Raw genomic sequence first — 21,441 nt, 5'->3', positions numbered from 1 at the left:
GTCAAGGCAGTATTCAATGCATGGCCAACAGGGGGTGGGGGTAGGCGTGGGGTTAAAAATAAGTGATAAGTAGTCCTAGCCGGTTTGGCTCAGTGGGTAGAGTGTCGGCTTGTGGACTAAAGGCTCCCAGGTTGGATTCCTGCGAAGGGCACATGCCCAGGTTGCGGGCTTGATCCCCCCAGTAGGGGGCGTGCAGGAGGCAGCCAATCAATGATTCTCATCATTGATGTTTCTATCTATCTCTCTTCCTTCATCTCTGAAATTAATTAAAAATATATTTTAAAAAATAAGTGATAAATAAATGCAGACTCTGGAAAAGACTTGTTAAAGCCCTGAAAGATCCCTCCCTTCTAACCAGAACAAGCTAGGACATCCTGCGGTGGGGACTGTGACGCTACTGTGAGCAAAGTTCTCCAAAATGCCCTTGGCTCTTCTGGTTCCAATCAGGGCAGGTCTCATTTCCCGACTGGCTGCAAAGCAGGGACAGACACAGCCAAAGTCTCCTTAGGCTTTGGGCAAAATGCAGTGCTGGGCTTTGTGTTAGATCTACAGCAGACACACCCAAGTTCCATTTATTAACTCGATTTCTTTGGAGAAGAGAAAGTGGTTTGAGATCGGCTTGAAGAGCCTGACTCTTGAAATCCTGGCCTGGTCCAAGGGATGGAGCAGCAGGGGTGTGGCTCAGGAAAGCTCCTATCTCCGTGGGGGGCAGCCGGGGCCCCCAGGGGAGAGGGTACTCACCGAGGACTGCGCCCCTTCGGAGCTAAAGCGGTAGGCCCCGGAGCTGTTGTAGGTCCCCACGGAGCATCGGTAGTCTGGGGACCACTGGCTGCTGTAGGAGTTGGAGAAGGTCACGCTGCTGCTGGAGGTGACGGCGCCGTCCTCATAGTCGTCCTGGTCGTAGTCGTAGTCGCCCTCCGGGGAGGGGAGGCCCCCCGCGTTCTGGGGCAGGCAGTAGGTGGGCTCCCCGCTGGAGGAGCTCTGCTCGGAGGGGGCCAGGAGCACGGTGCTGTCGGCACTGGGGCTGGTGGGCACCACCGTCTCGTTCATGTAGGGGTCCTCCTCCGAGGACTCGTCGCTGGTCCGGATGCCACTTGTTCGCTGGTCCGAGTGGCCGTGCTCGCTGGGGTTGGGCGAGTCCTTGAAGGCATCGTCCTCGGCCTCAAAGCCCTCGTCCACCTCCTCCTCCGGGTAGGGCTGGCTGAAGTTGAAGGTGGGCTTCTCCCCACTCGCACTCTCAGCGAGGTCACCCAGCTCCCCGGAAAACTCGCTGCCCACCGACAGCGAGCGCTCGATGTTGCGGACGCACTCGTCGATCTCGTCGAAGTTGAGCGACTCCAGGAACTCCTGGGCGGCGCGGCAGGCCTCGTCCTCCAGCCTCTTGAGCTCCTGGTCGCGCAGCTGCTGCAGCTTCTGCAGGGAGGCCTCGGTCAGCGACAGCTCCTGCCGCTCCTTCATGCGCTGCAGGTCCTCGATTTCCTTCTCCAGGCGGAGGATCTCTTCCACCTGCTTGTTTTCCTTCTGCTTCTCCAGCTCCCGGTGGAGTTCGGCTTCCCTCTGACTCTTCTGCAAGGCTTCCAGCTCCTGCCGCTTCCGCTCCGCTGCCTCCTGGACGGAGGGGAAGGAGGCGTTGTCAGTAACGAACCACCACACGCTGTTTTGGGCTACAATTGTGATCGCCCCCCACAAGTTGATATGTGGAAGCCTTAGCTAACCCTCAGGAGCTCGGAACGTGTCTGTATTTGGAGACAGAGCCTTGAAAGAGGCAATTAAGTTAGGAGGAGGTTGTGAGGTGGGGCCCTAAGCCAATCTGACTGGTGTCCCTGTAAGAGGAGACTGGACACAGAGGGACACCAGGGATGCAGGCACGGATGCAAGACCATGTGATAACACAGCGAGGAGGCGGGCACCTGCCAGCTAAGGAGACAGGCCTCAGAAGAAACCAAACCCCCGACATCTTGATCTTAGACTTCCAGACCTCCAAATGGTGAGAAAATCAATTTCTAGTGTTTAACCCACCCGGGCTGTGGCACTTGGTTATGGCAGCCCGAGCGCACTAACACAGGGGCTGCGCTGGTTTAGAGAAGTTACGCTGTCATGATTCACACTAAAATCTTAGTCATGCACTAATTTTCACCCAACTGTAACGGGTTAGAAATTGCACCATAAACATCCCTCCTAATGTTCTTCCTACATCTCTATAGGAAGACACTCTGAGTCAAAGTGTTTGAAGTGGGAAGGAAATGGACGGACGAGATGCAGCATTGTCACTGAATTTGTCACCTGTTGGGCGTGGAGCTCGGCTTCTCTTCGTGCCCTCTCTCTTTCTCTAAAAACAGGAAAGAAAAGACAGTGAAAATAAACAAACATGATGGGGAAAAAAAAAAAAAAATCCCAGAACCACTTGTCAGAGACTGCTCATTTTCCTTAAAAAGCTTTGCTAAGACAACTTAAAAAGCATGATGGACGGGGCCTCTTCCTTTGGCAATATACACTGAGTGACCAGATTATTATGATCTCTGAACGCATAATAACCTGGCCACTCAGTGTATGTCCTATATAATAAAAGGCTAATATGCAAATTGTCCCCTCGACCAGGAGTTCGACCAGCAGGCAGGCCGGCCAACCACCCATATCCCCTCCCCCCTGGCCAGGCTGGCAGGACCCCACCCATGCACGAATTCATGCACCGGGCCTCTAATGTGTGTGTGTGTACACACACACACACACACACACACTGAGTGGCCAGATTATTATGCGTTCAGAGATGATAATAATCTGGCCACTCAGTGTATTTACTCTGTGCATTAAATAAAAACACACACAGAACCAGCTTCTCAATGCTGCCAAGACATTTTACATTTGAGCCACCAGAAGCTACTGTTTCCAACAGCAGGTTGGGCAGCATCCATGGGGAACTTTTGGGGTGAGGAGGGGTACCGAGCCTTCAACTCAACAGGTGTCCTTCTGTGTCATCCGCAGGCGCCATACCTTTCCTCTTGCTCCCGCCTCCTCTTCTCCTCTTCCTCCCGTCTCCTCTTTGCTTCCGCCTCCCGCTTCTCCGCCAGCAGCTGTCTGTACACCCGCCGAGCCATCTGACCTCGGACCTGCTTCTGGAAAACAATGGCTGCCCTTCGCAGGTGCAGAAACCGCCTCCTCAGCAGGAATGCTCTGTAATTCTTCTGGATCATCACCACACAAGAAAGGACCTTCCTGTATTGCTTTCTGAAAACGAAAACAAAGACACAGCACAACAGAATAACTGTGGAGGCAATGAGGCTTCGAGGCCTTCGAGTGAGTTTCCGTTGATGCCACAAGACAAAGGAACTGGACCTCGTTTGGGAAGATGCTCTCATTATAGAGTCTGTCTCAAACAGGAGGCCCCTTTGGGCAAAACCAAGGCAGAAGAAAAACAAAAGAATAATAACAAACAAAAGTAAAGCAAGAACCCTATCATGATCCTGGCTGAAAATAAACACATAATCCCTAATGCTGACTTTGAAAAGTTCTGGCAGGAAGCTGGGTTGTAAACAGGACCAAAAGAGATTTTTAAAGATATATTCCACTGTTCTTACGAAGGGGGGAAAACAGTAACAAAAAAGTTGCCACAGCAGGACAGCTTTGGACTGCAGAACAAGTAACAGTGTGGGGTCTCAGGTGGCATGCTGGTCCACAGGCGTGGACCGAACTCAAACGCACATGAAAAGATGCTGCCTTCTCTGGTCAACGCTGAAGGTGGGCCTCTGTGGACCCAATGAGACACCAATATCAGCAGCCAAAACACCAACGTTAACAGCCAGGCTGCCTCTGGCTTCCGCGTGCCAAGAAGATGAACCTGGGAAGCAATTTAAGCATCTCAGCACGGTCCCCTCATCCCAGTGCTCTAATCGAGAGGTTGGGGGGCGGGGGGGCTTTCCTACTCTCCGCCAAGGGCAAGCTAACTAGGCATCTGGCATTGCGAGATAGGAGCACTGACCTGGGGCTCTCCTTCACCTGATCCTAACCTTCCATCCAGGTCCCCTTTAAGGAAAAGCACCCAACCAGCCTATCCCACCCGATGGATTATATCGGGAAGGCTGCATGGAGCTTAAGGCCTTCTCCCCTCCGATGCTTCTTACCGTGCCAAGTAGCCCAAGACGTGGGCCCGGATCACCATGGCCGCCCGGGTAACTTCCTCCTCCCGCAGCTTCTCCAGTTTCTGCTCCAAGGATTCTCGAAGGAAGACCTGTCCAGGAGGGAGTGACACGTCAGATCCAAAGCAGGTGGCTGGTAGAAGGCGTCTCCAAGTCAGAGATTATGGGGGGGGGGGGGGGGGGAGGCAGTGTGGACACAGCAGGGGGGACGGCAGGGAGTCTTAGGCCTTCTCTCCCCTCGCCTTAACTTTGCTCCAAGCACACACAGCCACGCTTTCCAGCCCCGTGCTTCTCCACTCCCTGTGCGGAAGGGCCTTGTTATTTTTTTACAGAGACATAAACTAACACATAACATGCCATTAGTTTCAGGTGGACATCATAATGATTCAGTATTTATACAGTCAAGAAGGAAAAATTTTCCTCCCTACCCTCCTTTGTTTTTTTCGCTGATCTAACAATTAAACTGACTGAAGACAGATTAACAGGAGAAAAAAACAAATATAATTACGTCCACATGGAGGTCTCACAGAAATGGGCCCCGAAGTGACCAGAGCAGGCAGCTTAGACGCCAGTTTCAGGCACAGAGACAATTACTCGTGACGATTAGACAAAGCAAAGGGGTTTGTGTTTGGGGCAGCAAACTGATGAAGTAACTAGTTTCTTCTCCCTGCAGCCTTCTCAGCCTCGACTCCCGCCTCTGGTGATAAGGATGCCGTCATTCTCCTGGCACAGGGAGGACCTTTCACATGGGAGAGTCGCGGCCTGCTTTCAGGGGCAGCGCGGGGGAGGAATCAGAGAGCCTCTTTTTTGCACAGCTGTTTCTCAAGTAACTTTAATAACTTCTGAAAAAATATTTTTGGAAAAAAAATAATCCCTCAATCAAGATACCTTTTAATTATGCAATTTCAGGTTTAATGCACAAAGAAGAAGTACCCTAAAAAAATTAGTGCCAAATATTTGTATGCTTTTCTGTGAACGGTCAGCATGAGGGCATGTTGGTTGGGAGAGGGAGCCGAATGACAGCCTCTCACGCATGATTTTTAAATTTACGCTCCTGTGGCTCATCCTGGTCTGTCATGATGCATGATGTTCTCTTGATGGCACATTTTCCCAGACTCTGCTCTGCCCGCTCCCAGACATTGGGCCGAAAAAGGAACTAAAGAATCCGACCACCTGTGACCCACGGCCTTACTTACTCCTGCCCTGGGTTCCCCAGCATGTGTAAAACCACCACAAGTAACGCTCCTAAGTAGTTTTTTATAAAGTCTTCTTCCTATAATTGCAGAAATTACCAGAAAATCCAGATGCTCATCAGAGGTTCGAGGCTTTAAATGCAAAGACATTCTGGCGGCAATACCGACAGACACACACGCTAGTCATATAATTAAGTCAAATGGTGGTCGGTTAAGGTCAAAGCTACTTAGTGTACACAATTCACACGCTCTGTTTACATTTACTTCCCAACTTTCTGTGAATTGATAAGCTTCCTTCCTACTTCTTCCGATGTTTTATCAATCACATCTTAAGTCTTTAAAGACTCCGCTTTTTGACTACTTCCCTGATCATGTCAACCCACAGGGAGCTCTCCTCTGGGGAACCTGTGTTCTCATTCCTTAAAGGATGACTCTTCACTTGTATGTGGATGTCTGCTCTCCCAGCAACACAGTGAAGTGAGGGCCATGCCCATGTCTTTATGTCTCTGTGTCCCCTGTGCTATGCCGGCTCCCATGCCTGGCTTGGGCCGGGTTCCCATAAGGAAAGTTGTAAGTGAAGCTACACTGAGTCCTCAGAGCTGAGCAGGGACTGTTACTGGCTGGCTGAGTCATCGTGATCTCTGATGCTACTACGCTATATAAAGCAGTGAGACGGGAGGAGGATATCCGTTTGTAGTTGAGAGTAGAATATCTTTCTGGTTAAAAAAAAAAAATCAAAGCAGACTATATTATACTGCCAAGAGCTGCCCCTGCGCCATCTTCTTTAGAAAGCTTCCTTGAGTGATTAGATGTATGGCATCCCTGTGCCACTGATTGAGCTCCTACGATGTGCAGTGTGTAGAACAAACAAGTAACTCTGCATTCTCCATTGGGGAACTGCAGAGAAATCCACAGGCGATGACAAGAGATTACAACAGGGCCAAAAATGGGATGAGGTGAGATGACAGAGGAGGGGCTTCACCCAGTTTTGGGGTGAGCTTTTGGGATAGGGTACCCGAAGACTGTCAGAAAGGATTCCTGTCAAAATCTACATCTAAGTTGGTAACTGAAGAATGAGTTGGATAAATTAGGAGGGGGAGCAGAATTCTAGGTAGAGAGACCCATAAACCTGTGAGGACACACCGCGAGGTGACCCCCAGTGACTTACTTTGTTTACTCTGAGCAGTGTGGGTGGAACCTGTGACTTCCTCTAGCCCACAGAACATGGCAAAGGTGATGGGAAGTCATTTCTGTGACTATGTCCCCTTACATAAGACTCCATCTTAGGAGGGTTGGGGAAGGGGTCATGTGGTCAAGAACTTGGGGAGGGGGCTGTCTAGAAGCAGAGAGCAGCCGTAGGTAGCAGCCAGAAAGCAAGCGGGAACCTCACTCCCCCAACTGCAAAGAAGTGGAATCTGGCACCACATGATGCATTGTAGAATTGTATACTGAAACCTGTATAATCCAGAGGCAAAGGCAGCCCTGGAAGGAATTCTGACTGCGGCCTGGAGACCCTGAGGGGAGCCTCCAGTAGCGTGCCTGGACCCCTGACCCACAGGTACTGAGATAATTAACGTTTGTAGCCATTTGTTTCACAGCAATAGGTCACTAATACAATACCTCTGCACACTATCTCTACCCTATTAGATGCTTGGACCTTAAGTCCCTGGCCAGTCAAAATAACTCAAGAGCAGAAGAGAATGTCCATTATATACTTTCCCTTGCTGAGTGGCCCTGAGGTGATGCCCAAATACCTGTTATTGCTCCCACATTGGTCAATGTTATGATGGACTGGATGTCTGTGTCCCCACCAGCATCTTATGCTAAAGCCCTAAGGCTCAAAGTGATGGTATTTGGAGGTAGGACCTTCAAGAAGTAATTAAGTTCAGGAGGGTGAGGCCCCATGATGGATTAGTGCCTTTATAAGAAAGGGAAGAGAAGGGAGGTGAGGGGAGGCAGAAGAAGAGAAAAGGGAGATAAATGGTGATGGAAGGAGACTTGACTCGGGGTGGTAAACACACAATACAATATACAGATGATGTATTGTAGAACTGTATACTGAAACCGGTATAATTTTATTAACCAACTAGAGGCCTGATGCACGAAATTCGTGCAAGGGGCTCAGCCCTCGCAGCCCGGGCTTTGTCCAGAAGGTCGTTCGGCTGTGCAGTCTAATTAGCATATTACGCTTTTATTATTATAGATGTCACCCCAATAAATTCAATTGGGAAAACAAAAGAGAGACCAGAGCTCACTCTGCCACCCTCACCCCCCCATGCGAGAACCTAGCAAGAAGGCAGGCATCTTCTCAGACATGGGGCTGCCCAGCATGTCCCAGGCACCGAGCTGCCCAGCAGCAAAAGTCTGCTGGCTGCCTGAGAGAATACAAACACAGAAACACTTGGGCCCAATGTTTCAAGGTGTGCCCTAAGAAAAACAGAATCCCTGAAAAGCCAAGGACTTCCAATAAATACTGTTTGGAAGACAAAAGATTAAATTGGGCATGATCCCAACCATATCTTTCCAACGCAAAAAAACAAGAGGCCAGCAGGACCATAGGACACGGAGCTTGGGGCTCAGGGGGGGGGAAGGGGGGAGCGGTGGGGTGGGGGCTGTTCCTTCTCTGTGGCTTTACCTTGGTCTTCCCCAGCTGCCACTCGCTGTGGGAGGAGTCGTAGAGCTGCAGCAAGGCCGTGCACTTCCCTCGGATGTCCTCGGGCACAGCCACGTTCTGCATCAGCACTCTATACCTGCAACGGAAAGGGGCCAAAGCGGCCGGCGTCACCTTTTACTGCACTCCCGCTCTTCCCAATCCCTTTGGGAAGAAAGTGGATTTATTCCGCTCCGTCTTGCCTCTTGTAAAAGTCCTGAAAGGGTCTCCGGACGGCATATCCTGCCTTGCGGATCCTCACTGTCTCCAGCATCCCCGAGTACCGCAGCTGGTTTAGCACAACTGCCTGGTCAAACTGGTCTGGCATCTAAAACACACGGAAGGTGAGAGATAAAGTTAACAAGGCCACCCTACCACTGTGATACACACCCACACCCACCCACCCCACACACTGAACCTACACCAAAAACAAACAAACAAACAAACAACAACCTTCAGAAAGTGACTCCCACCCCCAGGGACCCATCTCTTTGCTTCAACAACCATCACCCCCTGTCAATCCTGCCCATCCGGGAGCCCACTTACTTCTACCCTTGGATTTTTTTTGAAGCAAGTCCCAGATATCACACTGCCTCACTTGTAAACATATCATTATCATTTTCTCATATCGCAACAACATTATCATACCTTAAAAGATACCAATGATTCCTTGATATTAATAACCATGTTTCAATTTTTGATTGTTTTACAAATATCATAAATGTACCACCATATTTAATTCTATGTTTTCCAAAGAATCCAAAGTGTCATACAAATATCACTTTACTTACTTTTTAAACTTCAATTTCAAAGCATTTAAAGACATTTTTAGCTAATAAATACAGTGACCCAGTGAGGAGGAGGGAAGGAATGGGGGTGGAGAAAAGAGACAAAAAAGAACTTTAATTGTCTCAATTTCCAGTCAAATACCCCATTTATGGAGAGCTCCATACCATGATGACTAAACAACTGAATCCCAGGACATGCAAATTAAAGACAGAGGAAATCAAACCAAGACTGAACATTCTGAAATGTATTCTCTTATCCATTCAGTTGCCAAACAAACTGGCATTGCTCACAGGACAATAAAGTCTTTCAGAGTAAAGCCCAAAAGTAGGCCACTTCCCATTCACAGCTCTGTGGGCAGTGATTCGCTTTTTAATTCCAATACGCATTCCCTTCCATTAATCTGAAGTTTGTTATCCTACACAACTGTGTATAAAATGGCTGAAAAATAGTGCCATGGGCTAGAAGTGCATTGATTAAAAGTGCAAAATATGGAAAGTGGCTCACATTTGAGAACCACAGAAACGTAGTCAGTTGGTCATTAACACAAAATTAGGCTGAAAGCCATGTAATTCTGTACGCGTTCCAAACTAGCAACACATAAACTTAAAGAATGCTGTGCCAATCTCCCTTCCAGCTTTTGACGGAATAGCTGTCATCCTCTCCAGTGGGCTGACTTACACTTAAACTTCTTCTGCAAACACCGGTCAAATTGTCTTAACTCAGCAGTATTCTCCCCGGGGATAGATAGCCAACAAGTTAGGGCAAACATCCCAAGAATTGTGCCTCAGAGGTTTCTAGTCTTGATTATTTCAAATATCCTTAGAAAAGTGGAAAAACGTAAAAGTAAGAAAACAAAATTACCCTTGGTTACTGTTCTTCCTTACTATTTGAATTAACAACAGAGAGAGGCAGCTGCCCTGAAGATATGTGGTTAAAATGCTTGCTACATTTATTTGGTAACATAATCTGACCAGCAGCAAAGACTAGTATAGCGGTAATATAAAACAAACCCTGAATAAAGCACCAGACTTAGTCAACTTTGTTAAAGTCATAACCAGAGAAACCTCCTAACTTAGCATGTAATCATTTGATGCTCTAAAACTTTTTAAAGAATCTCCTTCAAGCTTTCACCATTCCTGACCCATACCGTTTCCCTTGCTTCTTTTCTTCCAATCTCTCTCTAACAAAGTCCACCCAATTCCTTAGTTTGGCACTAGATATCAAAACATTCTGAAATGGATTGCTAAAGGGACGCCCCATCCAAAAAGTGCAGCCGCGCTTACCATCATCCCGTGTCTCCGAGGAACATTCCACTCTGTTTGGCTCTGGGGCCAAAATTCATATGGAAAACAACTGCCACGCTGACCTTTTCGCCACAGCTAAAGACACTGAACAATAATGAACACCATTCCTGTGCTTTAAAAAGTGCTCGGTTGCCATGACAACCCCTTCCATTCTCGGGCTAATTAGTGTGGTGTGGTTGTAGGATTTCATATGGCCCAGGGAGGGGCTGGAGGGGAGGGAGAGAGCCACTGAGAGTGGCCACTCCTTCCAGGCGCCCACTGCGATTGTGTTTCTGCCCTTTCACAGAAACGAAACCAGGGGAAGGGGGAGGGGGGGTCTATAGGCAGAGTGTTGCCAGGGGCAACCCACGCTGCCATCGTGAGGGGGCTAACCCTGTATTTCCACTGGTGGTTCTCTCTGGAGTTCCCACTTTCTCTCCTGGTGAATTGAGTGTTCAAAGATGACCCAGCTGGAGACGGGACAAGCCACAAACTTAAAGGCACGATGCCCTTTAAAACTTCAGAGTGCTCCCTGGTAAGTCCCTGTCCCGAGCTGAGCTGGCTCCCACAAAGACTGCCTGCAGGTACTAACAGTGAAGTTTTGATGGCGATAATTAGGGTGAATTTTGGAAATAACAGCCATAAGCCAGGGCAATTATAGTCACAGGAGTCTGGTCTTAATCCATTTACTGGATACTAAATTAATAAACACCTCTGCATGCAAAGGTCCATAATTCATGCTTGGGGGCGGGGAGGGATTAAAGAAAAGGTGGAGGGTAGATTTTTTTTTTCTTTAATCAACACCCCCCACCAGAATGGTACATTTGTCGTGTAACTGATAAACCTACATGGTTATCACCTTAGCTAAGTCCATAGTGGACATTACATTCTAGGTTTGGGCAACTGTAACATGACATAGAGCCACTGTTAGGGTTTCATTCAGAGTGGTTTCACTGCCCTTAAAACTCGCCATGCTCTGCCTATTCATCTCTTCCCTCCAACTGCTACTAGCCACTAATCCTTTTACTGTCTCCATAGCTTTACAAATCCTCACCTAAGGATATGTTTATTGATTTTAGAGAGAGAGAATGGGAGAGAGGAGGGGAAGAGAGGGAGGGAGGAGAAAGGAAGATGGAGAGAGGGAGGGGGGAGAGAGAGAGAGGGAGAGAAGGAGAGAAAGAGAAAGAGAAAGAGAGAGAGAGAGAGAGAGAGAGAGAGAGAGAGAGAGAGAGACATTAATTGGTTGACTCCCACAAGCGCTCGACTGAAGACCTAACCTACAACCCAGGTATGTGCTCTGACTGGGGATCGAACTCACAACCTTCCTGGTGTATGGGACCATGCTCCCACCAACTGAGCCACCGGCCAGGGATCCATAGTGGTTTTTTTTTAGACTTAATTTCTTTTACAGTTTTAGATTTCCCATAACCCCCTGCCTCTATACACTGCACAACCTCAGAGGGGCAGAATTTTGTTTCCAGGGACCCTGAATTTAGGATGGTGATGGGCACACCAAACATCACTACTTATATAGTAGAAAGCCTAATACAAAACATAGTAAAGATTAGAATGAACTTCCTTGGGAATATAGGCGAGGAAATACTAAGGAGAGGAAAAAACCCAGAGTTTGAGCTCTTACAAGTACTATTCAGTGCTCGAGCGGATGGGCCATTCCCCACAGAGAACACAGCTCGAACAAGCGCTGAGAGCCAGGAAAAGAACCTGGCCTGTTCCGCAGTCCGTCTGAGGGTGAACATGGGAGGAGGAGTAAGGGCTTGGAGCAGGGGATGAACATGGTCCGACTCCGCCGCAGAAGGACCCCCTTACTGGCAACAGCACAACTGGAAACTGGGTATATTTGATATCATGTACATCATGAAATGTTACCCAGCCATTAAAAAACAAAAAACAAAAAAACAGTCCTGGCCAGTGTGGCTCAGTTGGTTGGGCATCGTCCCATGCACCAAAACGTCACTGGTTTAATTCCCGGTCATGGCACATGCCCGAGTTCTGGGCTTGATCCCTGATAGGGGCATGCAGGAAGCAGCCGATCAATGTTTCACTCTCATCATCATTGACGTTTCTATCTCTCTCCCTTTCCCTCCCTCTCGGAAAGCAATAAAAATAAAATAAATAAATAAGGAATCAAGCACTGATACATGCTACAACATGGATGAGCCTTGAGGACATTACACTAAGTCAGTGGTCGGCAAACTGCGGCTCATGAGCCACATGCAGCTCGAGAGCCGCGGTTTGCTGCTCTGTTGACTAACGAGTTTGCCGACCACTGGGATAGGGGCTTAATCACAAGGAACAACAACAGCCTGTAATTACTGGAATCGAGAGTCTAGGTCAGTGGTCGGCAAACTCCTTAGTCAACAGAGCGGCAAACCGTGTGTGGCTCTCGAGCCACAGTTTGCCGACCACTGCACTTAGTGAAAGAAACCAGCTACAAAAGGCTACATATTATCTCATTTCATTCATATAAAATGTCCCGAATAGGAAACCTACAGACAGAAAGTAGAGTGAAAGGGATGGGGACAGAGAGGAGGGAACAGCTGGAAAGATGGGGGTTTCTTTTGGAGGTGATGCTGTTCCAGAAGTCACTGTGGTGATGGTTGTATGTACCTGTGAACCACTGAATTATACACTTTAAAGGGCTCAATTGCATGGTGGGTGAATTACATCTCAATAAAGCCGCTCTTTTATTTGTTGTGGTTGTGTGTGTATTGCCTTAATTTTTGAATGACTTTTGTTTTTTTACAAGACAGTATTTTAAAAGCCAGGGAGACCTGGAAGGATTTAGAATGGACAAGAAGAGATGGGTACAGGACCAAGTCTGCATCCTGGAGACAGGATTAAGTATATTTAGTTTCAGGTAATTTAACTCTACAAAAAAAGAAAAAAAGAAAAAAAAAAGAAAAACCTTTCTTCCCCTACAACCTGAAGAAAGTAAGATTTCAGAATGCCTAGACAAAACAAATAGAGCATGCTAAGCCCTCCACACAACTCAATTACAGGCAAGCCTGACCTTCTGCAGCTTAAAATCTAAATAAAGGGCCACGGGGCAGGGGAGTGATTTACAACGAAAGGACAGAGAGGAATTCGTGTCTGCGTTAATGAATCTGATTACCCTGCACATTACCTCGCCTTCCATAATTTCATAAACACGGCATAAAGGAAACAGGAGGTGTGGCAGCGAGCTTGGAAATCATCGCCTGTCTACAGTGTGGGGACATTCAATCTGTGCTTATTTAATTAAGAAAATAGAGTGAGTTTATCACCTTTGGACCCTGGAGGTTCCCATGCTTTTCGCTATTTGAGAGATCTCACAGAAACCAACCAAGGACCCGGGGAGAGCGGTGGGGTGGAAACCCAGCCTGCCACTCAGAGGCCAGTGGGGTTGGGTGGGGGCCAGCCAGGCTTTCGGGAGAAGGTATTTTTCTCTAAAATGATGGTAAAAGTCACCCATGCTGATGAGGCACTGTATCTGCAAGTCATGGAGCCAGGTGATGGCAGGGCAGTCAGCACTCGGGGTGAGGGGGAGACCCTCTGTCTCCTGGGAGAATAATACATACCATTTGTCACTCTGAGAGAGGACAAGCTAGACAAGGGCGTGGGACAGGCACATAACTGGTTCTTATTGCACTCTGCCATCATCCATCGTTAGGCAATATCATTTAACCTGGATCAATGAGATTCCATTTTTTACAAATTTGGTTTTGGGGCGGGGGGGACCTCTCTAGAATGACATGCTTTGTTTGACCATAAATTTGTAAACTGACAACCCTATATGTCACTGTAATTTACTTATGCCCTACCTTGTGCCAAAGGGATTAAGGCAAGATAAACTGAAAATACAGTGATAAAAAGGGAAAAGAGTAGACAATGCACTGTGCTCCCCCTTCTGCCTTGGCTGACAGGAAGCGCAAAGTTAAATTTCATTCTCTTAATAACTGTCATTAACCAGGTATTTTATATTGCCTTCCTTTTTGAATGACTTCATAGATGTTAATCAACAGATGTCTCAATTCCTTTAAGAAGCATATATTTTAAAGTCCAAAATAGCCATAAAAATATAATGTTAAGGACATTAATACATTTTTAAAAGAAGATTTCTATTATTCACCCTTCAAAGACCTGCTGTTGATTTTACACACAGAATTTCGAATTCTTGTTTAACAGCCTGGCAGGAACCAAGGCCTCTCTTGTTTATGCGTGCGAGGTACCAGCAGCCATCCTTCACTTCATACACCACTTGACCACAGAAACCCTGACAGGCCTGGCTGCGTGGGGAACATTCTTCCACTTTGTAGATGCGGACATTGGGACGGAGCGAGGCTCAATGACCTGTACAAACCAGTTTTAATATTTGCTTAAATCAAACAATTAGGAAAGTAAGTCTCAAAGAGCTTTGTACTCCTGAAAACATGTAAATCAAACGTGTACACATCAAACCTATTTTCCTAATGATGTTATAAAATTGGCGGCACATTTCCAAAGGATACAACTCTCAAAGGAATGAGTTCGAAACTTCTTTAGGGGAAAAATTATGCTGGAAACTAGAATTCTTTATTGTGATCAGTAAATACTACAGAGTAGGGAGGGCACAGACATTGCAACAAGCTTTATAATGGATTTAACGTTTTAGGTATACTGTGTTTGCATTACCATTAGGAAATCTACCTCTACCCCAATTCAACTTCAAATACAAACAAGCAAAAAAAACCCCCCTTACCTTTGATAACCCTTCATCAGCTTTAAAAAGTCAAAGATTCCAGAAGTTGATCATGTTACACAAGCAATGTATCATTCCCAGCCCTGTACTGATTGAGAAAGTCTTACTAATTAACAACAAAACAAAACAAAACAAAAAACTAATTAAAGAAGATGTAAGGCCTCTCCATCTTTATTTGCTCTCTCTGCTCCATCAAACTCCCAAAAGCAGTGAATACATTTTGGATAAGAAATGTATCAGGCTTTGAACAGTTTTCAAAAGCACAGTTACTAAAAGAGATACGATTTTCCTGACCTTGAACAGGCAGCAAACAAAAGCCAACGGAACTGGCGAGGAAGGTTCCTCGTCCTTCCAGCAGCCGTTCCTCTCCTGGGCGGGGAGACACTGGACACAGTTCTTGCCACCTTGCTAATTCTCGCATTTTGGTGGCAGAGGCAGAAAAGAATTTTCCCTGGAGAAAGGGCAATGCCCTCCCAGGTGAGGAGCAGGGAGCAACACGGTGACTCGACTGGCAAGACTGGCAAAAGCCGTGAGTCAGTCCTGAGATTACTCACCCCCCCAAGCACAGCCTTCCCACCACCCCTGCCAGCCAACAGTTATCACCCTGAGCGGGAAACCCCAGGCTAAGCTGGAGGGCTCACCTCTGAGCCACACGAACCCCACTACTTAACGGGAAAGGAAAAATCTGAACATCAAGTCTAAGCAGGTACACATACCCACGCACGAAAACATCTGTCTAAGGCACAGCTGGTCCCACGACTTCTGTTCACAAACTCCCAGCACACCCAACTCCAGACAAAGGCTTCAACTGCACTATAAAGGCCTCCCCCCGCCCTCCCCCCCCCACCCCGCCCAATATGTTCCCGATTTACCTCCCTAGTCAGTCCACCCCTACACACACCCTACATTTGAGCCAGATTATAGATAACTGTTTCTGGACTAAAAAACCTTCACTTCCTGCCTTACCTCAGCTGAACCAGCCTGAGCCTCGCCACCTCAAATGTTCTCCCGTTGTCTTTCCCTGTTGAGTTTGATCAGTTTCTCAGATGTTCCTTCTTCAATAAACTGCTCCTGATGCAGCCAACAAGTCACGCTATCTGTGATCCCCTTTCCCTGGGTTCCCGGCACATGAGGTGGCCTGGACCAGGCTTTCCCTCGTGTCACATATGTTTGCATATCCATTAGACATAGCCATGTGAACTCCCCATTTGGATTATAAAGTTGTAGAGGGCCCCCTGGGAAGGCACATAGGCATTCCTTAATTATTGTCAGCTGAACCCAGTGGCGTCGGCAAAGCCACGCCCTGGGAACACGCCTTGCCAAAAGGGCAAGGGTGTTGTCAGCTTGACCTTCATTTCAGCCCGTGGTGTGGGGAAGTGGGTTTTGATATCTAAATCCAGCCCAGCACCAGGAGTGCTCAGCACCTACTCAAGAATGCAAATAATCTCCTTTGTCTTGACCTTTGGTGAGACGTCCTGGTATTTGGGGGTATAGAATAAACACGCTGCATCGGCTCTGGGTCAGTGTCTCTCCATCAGAAGAGGGCAGCAGTCCATCGGGCCCCCGCTTTTCTTTCTCTGTGTCTTGCCTCTTTCTTTTATTTCTCAATCCCCAGCCACCTCTACTCAGGAATCGGACCCACTCTCTAGCCGCGCTGGACACGGAAAAGAGAGGAAATAGTTACATAAAGTCTTGCCCTGGCTGGTGTGACCCCATTGGTTGGGCATTGAAGGGTTGCTGGTTCGATTCCTGATCAGGGCACGTGCCCAGGTTGCAGGTTTGATCCCCAGTCAGGGGCGTATGGGAAGCAACCAATCGACGTTTCTCCCTTTCTCTTCTTCTCCCTTCCTCTTTCTGTAAAAATCAATTTAAAAATCTCTTTTAAAAAATAGCACTACCTACACCTTGAACAGGAACTGTTTCCATTAACGTAGAATTAAGCACTCCACATGTATGATCTCACTTAATCCTTATAACCACGCTATGAATTACGTCAGACCACGTTGATCAAATTAAACGTGTGATATAAGGCAAACAGAGCAACCATTCAGGAAATGCCATTAGCTGACATTTGCTCAGCACTTCACACCTTCTGAAGAACTTATACAAGACACCATGTGCTCATCTCTACCCGCTGTGAGGTGCACGGGACACGAGTACTTTCATTAAGTAGGTCCAAAGAATGTGAGTGACCGACGCCACATCCACAGTAGTTACCAACCCAGAGAAGCAACAGATACCCACTTCCAACATCAGAATCCCTGCAGATTCTGTCAAAGCTTCCCTAGGATACTTATCAACAAGTTCAAGTCCAAAGTGACACCAGGTGAGCAGCTGCTAGGATCACCTGTGGATGGTTGATTAAGTCGAAAGGCTTCAGTCCTGGTGCATGGATTGGCTTGTATTTATGAACCTCTGTGGTGTTGGTAGCAGCAGCAGCACTAATACTATAGTAGCAACAGTCCTAGTAATGGTAGCCGCAGCAGTCCTGGTAGCAGTCCCTGTGAAGGCTACCATGCACCTCCCGTACTTACTATATGCCAGGCACTATGCTTGCTTTTATTTAATGTCAGCAACTCGGAATCAGGTAGGTATTATCATCACCCCATTTTACGGATGTATAACCTGAGGCACAGAGAGGTTAATGACCTGGTGTAGGGTCATAAAGCTTATGCTTATGCCAGGCAGAAGGAGCGTGATTCCCAGCCAGCACGCTGCTTGTCCCGCTGGGTGCCACTCAGGAAAAGGGGGAGGGAGAGTTCCTGCGGTTCCCAAGTATTCACTACTTAACAATGGAGTTTGTTTCCTGGTACACTTTTCCTGAATATTCTTGAATGAAATGCATCACAATAGCTAACTTGGTAGTGGACGTTAGGCCCAAACAGAAATCAACGTCTGTGAATTAAAACGCAAATAAGACAATACATTGAACTCATTTCGTTAGAGCAGAGGTTGGAAACAACTCCCAGCCCCATCGATTCTGCCACCTGTTTTTCTAAATAAAGTTTCCTTGGAGCACAGCCATGCATTGTCTGTGATTGCTTTCACACCACAGTGGCAAAACCTACAATATTTACTATGAAAAAGCTTGCAGGCCTGAATCAGAGAATGAAAGCCAGGCAAAAGAATGCATTCAAACAGCGCAAATGGAAATTAAGTGCTAAAGGTAATTATACACCAGATTGCGGAGGGGGGAGGGGAGCAAAAAAAAAAAAAGTAAGTTATTTCATTAATAATTTTGAAATTTACTATGTTGAAATGACAGCATTTGGGACATACCGGGCTACAATATATTTTTAAAACTAACTTCACAAAACTAATTCCTTTCTATACTTTCAAATGTGGCTACTGGAAGAATTTTAATTTCCTATCTGACTCACATTATTTTTCAACTGCTAAATTAGGCTGAGCCCCTGGTCTACCTGGACCAGTGAAAGAACAGCAAGCTTGAAGTTATAATTTTACTAGAGGTCTGGTGCATGACATTCGTGCACTGGGGGTGGGTGGGGGGGAGGTCCCCCTCAGCCCAGCCTGCGCCCTCTCCCAGTCCAGGACCCCTCAGGGGATGTCTGCCTGCCTAAGAAGTTATAATTTTATTTACTTCAGTTTCATATTCAGAGAACGCTTTATATAAATGAACTGCAAGACCACTTTATTACCAGGCTTATATAGAGACTAAAATGAAATATATCACTTCTTATGAAAACCAGTATCTAGCATTCAATGATGAAAAACACCCAAATGTGAAACAGCAGAGACCCCATGAGTACTTTTCAGGAGACTAACAAACAGACTCTAGACAAATGTATTAGGGCATGAAGAATTTCCATCCACTTCAAATCAAGACAATGATTCTCCAACAAAATATATTAATTTAATTTTTCCTAATAAACTTCTATTTAGTTTCCAAAGTCACTCCAAAAGATTCTTAGGATGTTTGTTGGTGTTTTAGCAATTACTGAACCCCGATTCTTCAGCACCTATGTTAACACTGAAATAGAGCACCATTGGGGGAATTGGTAAGAAAGCTAGACTGAAGAGGGAACAGACACTCTGATTCTCTCCCCTCCCCCACCCCCAAATTGGCAAATCTGTGCTTGGAAAGGCTCAGTCTAAAGCTCCCCCAAAGTGCAGTTCAAGCACTTTCTCTTTAATTGCATCCCTGGGACATATACTCCTTTGAATCTCAGCTACCATTGTGCCCATGTCACATACTTGTTTCCAAAACCTACCAATGGCCTGAAAACCACAGTATGGAACGCTTGGTCCAATGCTTCCTTGAGCTGCAAGAATGCAAGCCCACCCTCCTCCAAAGGTCTTTCTTCCATTCTTATTCCTTTCCGGTTTCCTGATTTTAAGGGCCGCCTGTGCACCTGCAGCTCAGACTTCTCTTCCTTTCCTTACAATACTGCACGCTGCTGGGCTTCCTTCCCTCCTCTCCTGCACACAGCGGATGCAGATGCCCCCATTCTGCCTCCCGCCCACCTGTGAATCCCCAGGAAACTGTAGGAAGTTCCCCATCTTCATGCCCGTCCCCCTTTTGGGGACCAAGGCGCCTGGGGCTTTCCTGTCGATAACCTCTGCCACAGTGTGTCCCTGCAAATAGGGGACCCCTGGATCGATAACAGTGGAGCTGGCGTTTAAGTCTCAATACTGAATTTAATTCCTTTCTGAATTAAGAGCGAAACAGCAGCCCTAACTGGTTTGGCTCAGTGGATAGAGCATCGGCCTATGGACTGAAAGGTCCCAGGTTCGATTCCGGTCAAGGGCATGTACCTTGGTTGCTGGCACATCCCCAGTAGGGGGTGTGCAGGAGGCAGCTGATTGATGTTTCTCTCCCATCAATGTTTCTAACTCTTTATCCCTCTCCCTTCCTCTCTGTAAAAAAATCAATAAAATATATATCAAAAAAAAAAAAAAAAGAGCGAAACAGCAAATAAATGGTACCTAATATTTAAATAGGGGTTACTCCAACCAAGAATTTTAATTAAATCTCAAAGAACCCAATTGAGGCAAGTGGACAAGCCAGAAATACCATTCCCTTATATACTTAAAGGAAGTGAGCAGATACAGTCTGAGTGATAGGCTCAAAGTCACGTGACTAGTAGACACCAGGACCTATACCTAGATTCTGTGCTCCTCCTCCTCCTAGCAAAGCCAGGAGGGCAAGACTCCAAGTGTGGCCTGTGATGGCTGCCATCTATGATGAGACATCTACCAAAAATGGGAGGAAGCACTTAGGAACTTCACAGCAATTTGACGTGGCTGCTTAATTTTTCTTGTATTCAAAAGTAACTGTGCACCACCAACTGGCAACAATAAAAAAGGATGGCTCTTTCACCACATAGTTTAAGAAGTGCTGCTCTAGAAGGTACCAATGTCAAACTTAGTATACCAATGTCAAACCGAGTACTGCTTTTAAGAAATTTTTTTTATATTTGTGTGCACACAAATCTACTATTGTTATGTATTATTAATTAATATTAAATAAAGTACCAGGCTCCATAGATAAGGAAAATATATTTTATCTAAATTCTTCCTCAATACTTACAAGTGCAAAATGTCTATCCCAAAATCTGATATCACATCCCGACTAAAAGTTCTCCAAACTGTACACAAGATAAAATCCAGACATTTTTTGTATTTCAATCTTTCCATCTTCATACCCTCCACTCCTCATCTAAAGTTGTGATACCGTTATAATTTAACCTAATGCTATATAATAACAGGCTAATATGCAAATTGACCGAACGGCGGAATGACCGGTTGCTATGATGTGCACTGACCACCAGGGGGCAGACACTTAACGCAGGAGCTGCCCCCTGGGTGTCAGTGCACTCCCACAGGGGGAGCGCCACTCACCCAGAAGCTGGGTTCACGGCTGGCGAGTGCAGCGGTGGTGGCAGGAGCGGGCCTAAGCCGGCAGTCGGACATCCCCTGAGGGCTCCCGGACTGCGAGAGGGCGCAGGCCAGGCTGAGGGACCGCCCCCCCCCCCAACCAGTGCACAAATTTCGTGCACCGGGCCTCTAGTAACTAATAAAAGGAAAGGAGCAAAGAGAAGGCCAAATCTTATAGGCTTGCCCAGTAAAGTCTGGGTGAAATGGGAAATGTACTTGGCTGTCAGTCACACCTGGGAACAGGTAATTGGCCAGAATGGGCATGGCCACTGCACGTGGGGGAAGATTTGAGATACCTTAGGCTCCTAAGCAAAGGCGTTTGCTCTCCTGCCCACTTGTGCTCTTGCTCTCTTGACTCCTGGCTTGTGGAGCTCTCACACTCCTGCATTCGCCCACATGACCAGCAGCCATGTGGGCCCCACACAACGGCCTGATGGAATGCAACTAGCCTAATGCGACACTGGACCCAGCTCCACCGTGGAAAGAAAACTCCGGATGCTGGCTTTGCTTCTAGCTCTACTGAATCCTCAACTGCACCTCTTCCAGGATTGGATTAAGGGAAATGGGACTTGGCAAACCCAGAAATGTAATTCCATAGAGCCTTCAACCACATGTCATTTGGTGGCGGCCTCCCGAAATGCTTATTCTAGCGGCACCCCAAGCACCCGACTCCCACTAGCGAGGGAGAAAGACCATCCACGCATTTCTCTGATAACAGTTTTACTCAACCCTCACTTATTCATGGAACGCCCACTGT

General features: G+C 47.0%; 1 protein-coding gene across 2 annotated transcripts in view; it reads right to left on the bottom strand.

Moving 5' to 3' along the window:
* The window catches only part of MYO10 (myosin X), a 206,223-nt gene that overhangs the window by 30,508 nt on the left and 154,274 nt on the right, over positions 1-21,441 (bottom strand). For both annotated transcript variants that reach the window (XM_079791410.1, XM_079791409.1), the window contains 6 exons: positions 8,180-8,304; positions 7,962-8,076; positions 4,119-4,225; positions 2,992-3,225; positions 2,284-2,329; positions 742-1,608 (listed from right to left, as the gene is read on the bottom strand). In XM_079791410.1, coding sequence (XP_079647536.1) covers positions 742-1,608; positions 2,284-2,329; positions 2,992-3,225; positions 4,119-4,225; positions 7,962-8,076; positions 8,180-8,304 — 1,494 coding nt within the window. The remainder of the gene's footprint in view (positions 1-741; positions 1,609-2,283; positions 2,330-2,991; positions 3,226-4,118; positions 4,226-7,961; positions 8,077-8,179; positions 8,305-21,441) is intronic.

Source organism: Cnephaeus nilssonii, assembly GCF_951640355.1.
Source record: "Cnephaeus nilssonii genome assembly, chromosome: 2".
NCBI lineage: Eukaryota > Metazoa > Chordata > Mammalia > Chiroptera > Vespertilionidae > Cnephaeus > Cnephaeus nilssonii.
This window is presented reverse-complemented; position numbering and strand designations above follow the sequence as displayed.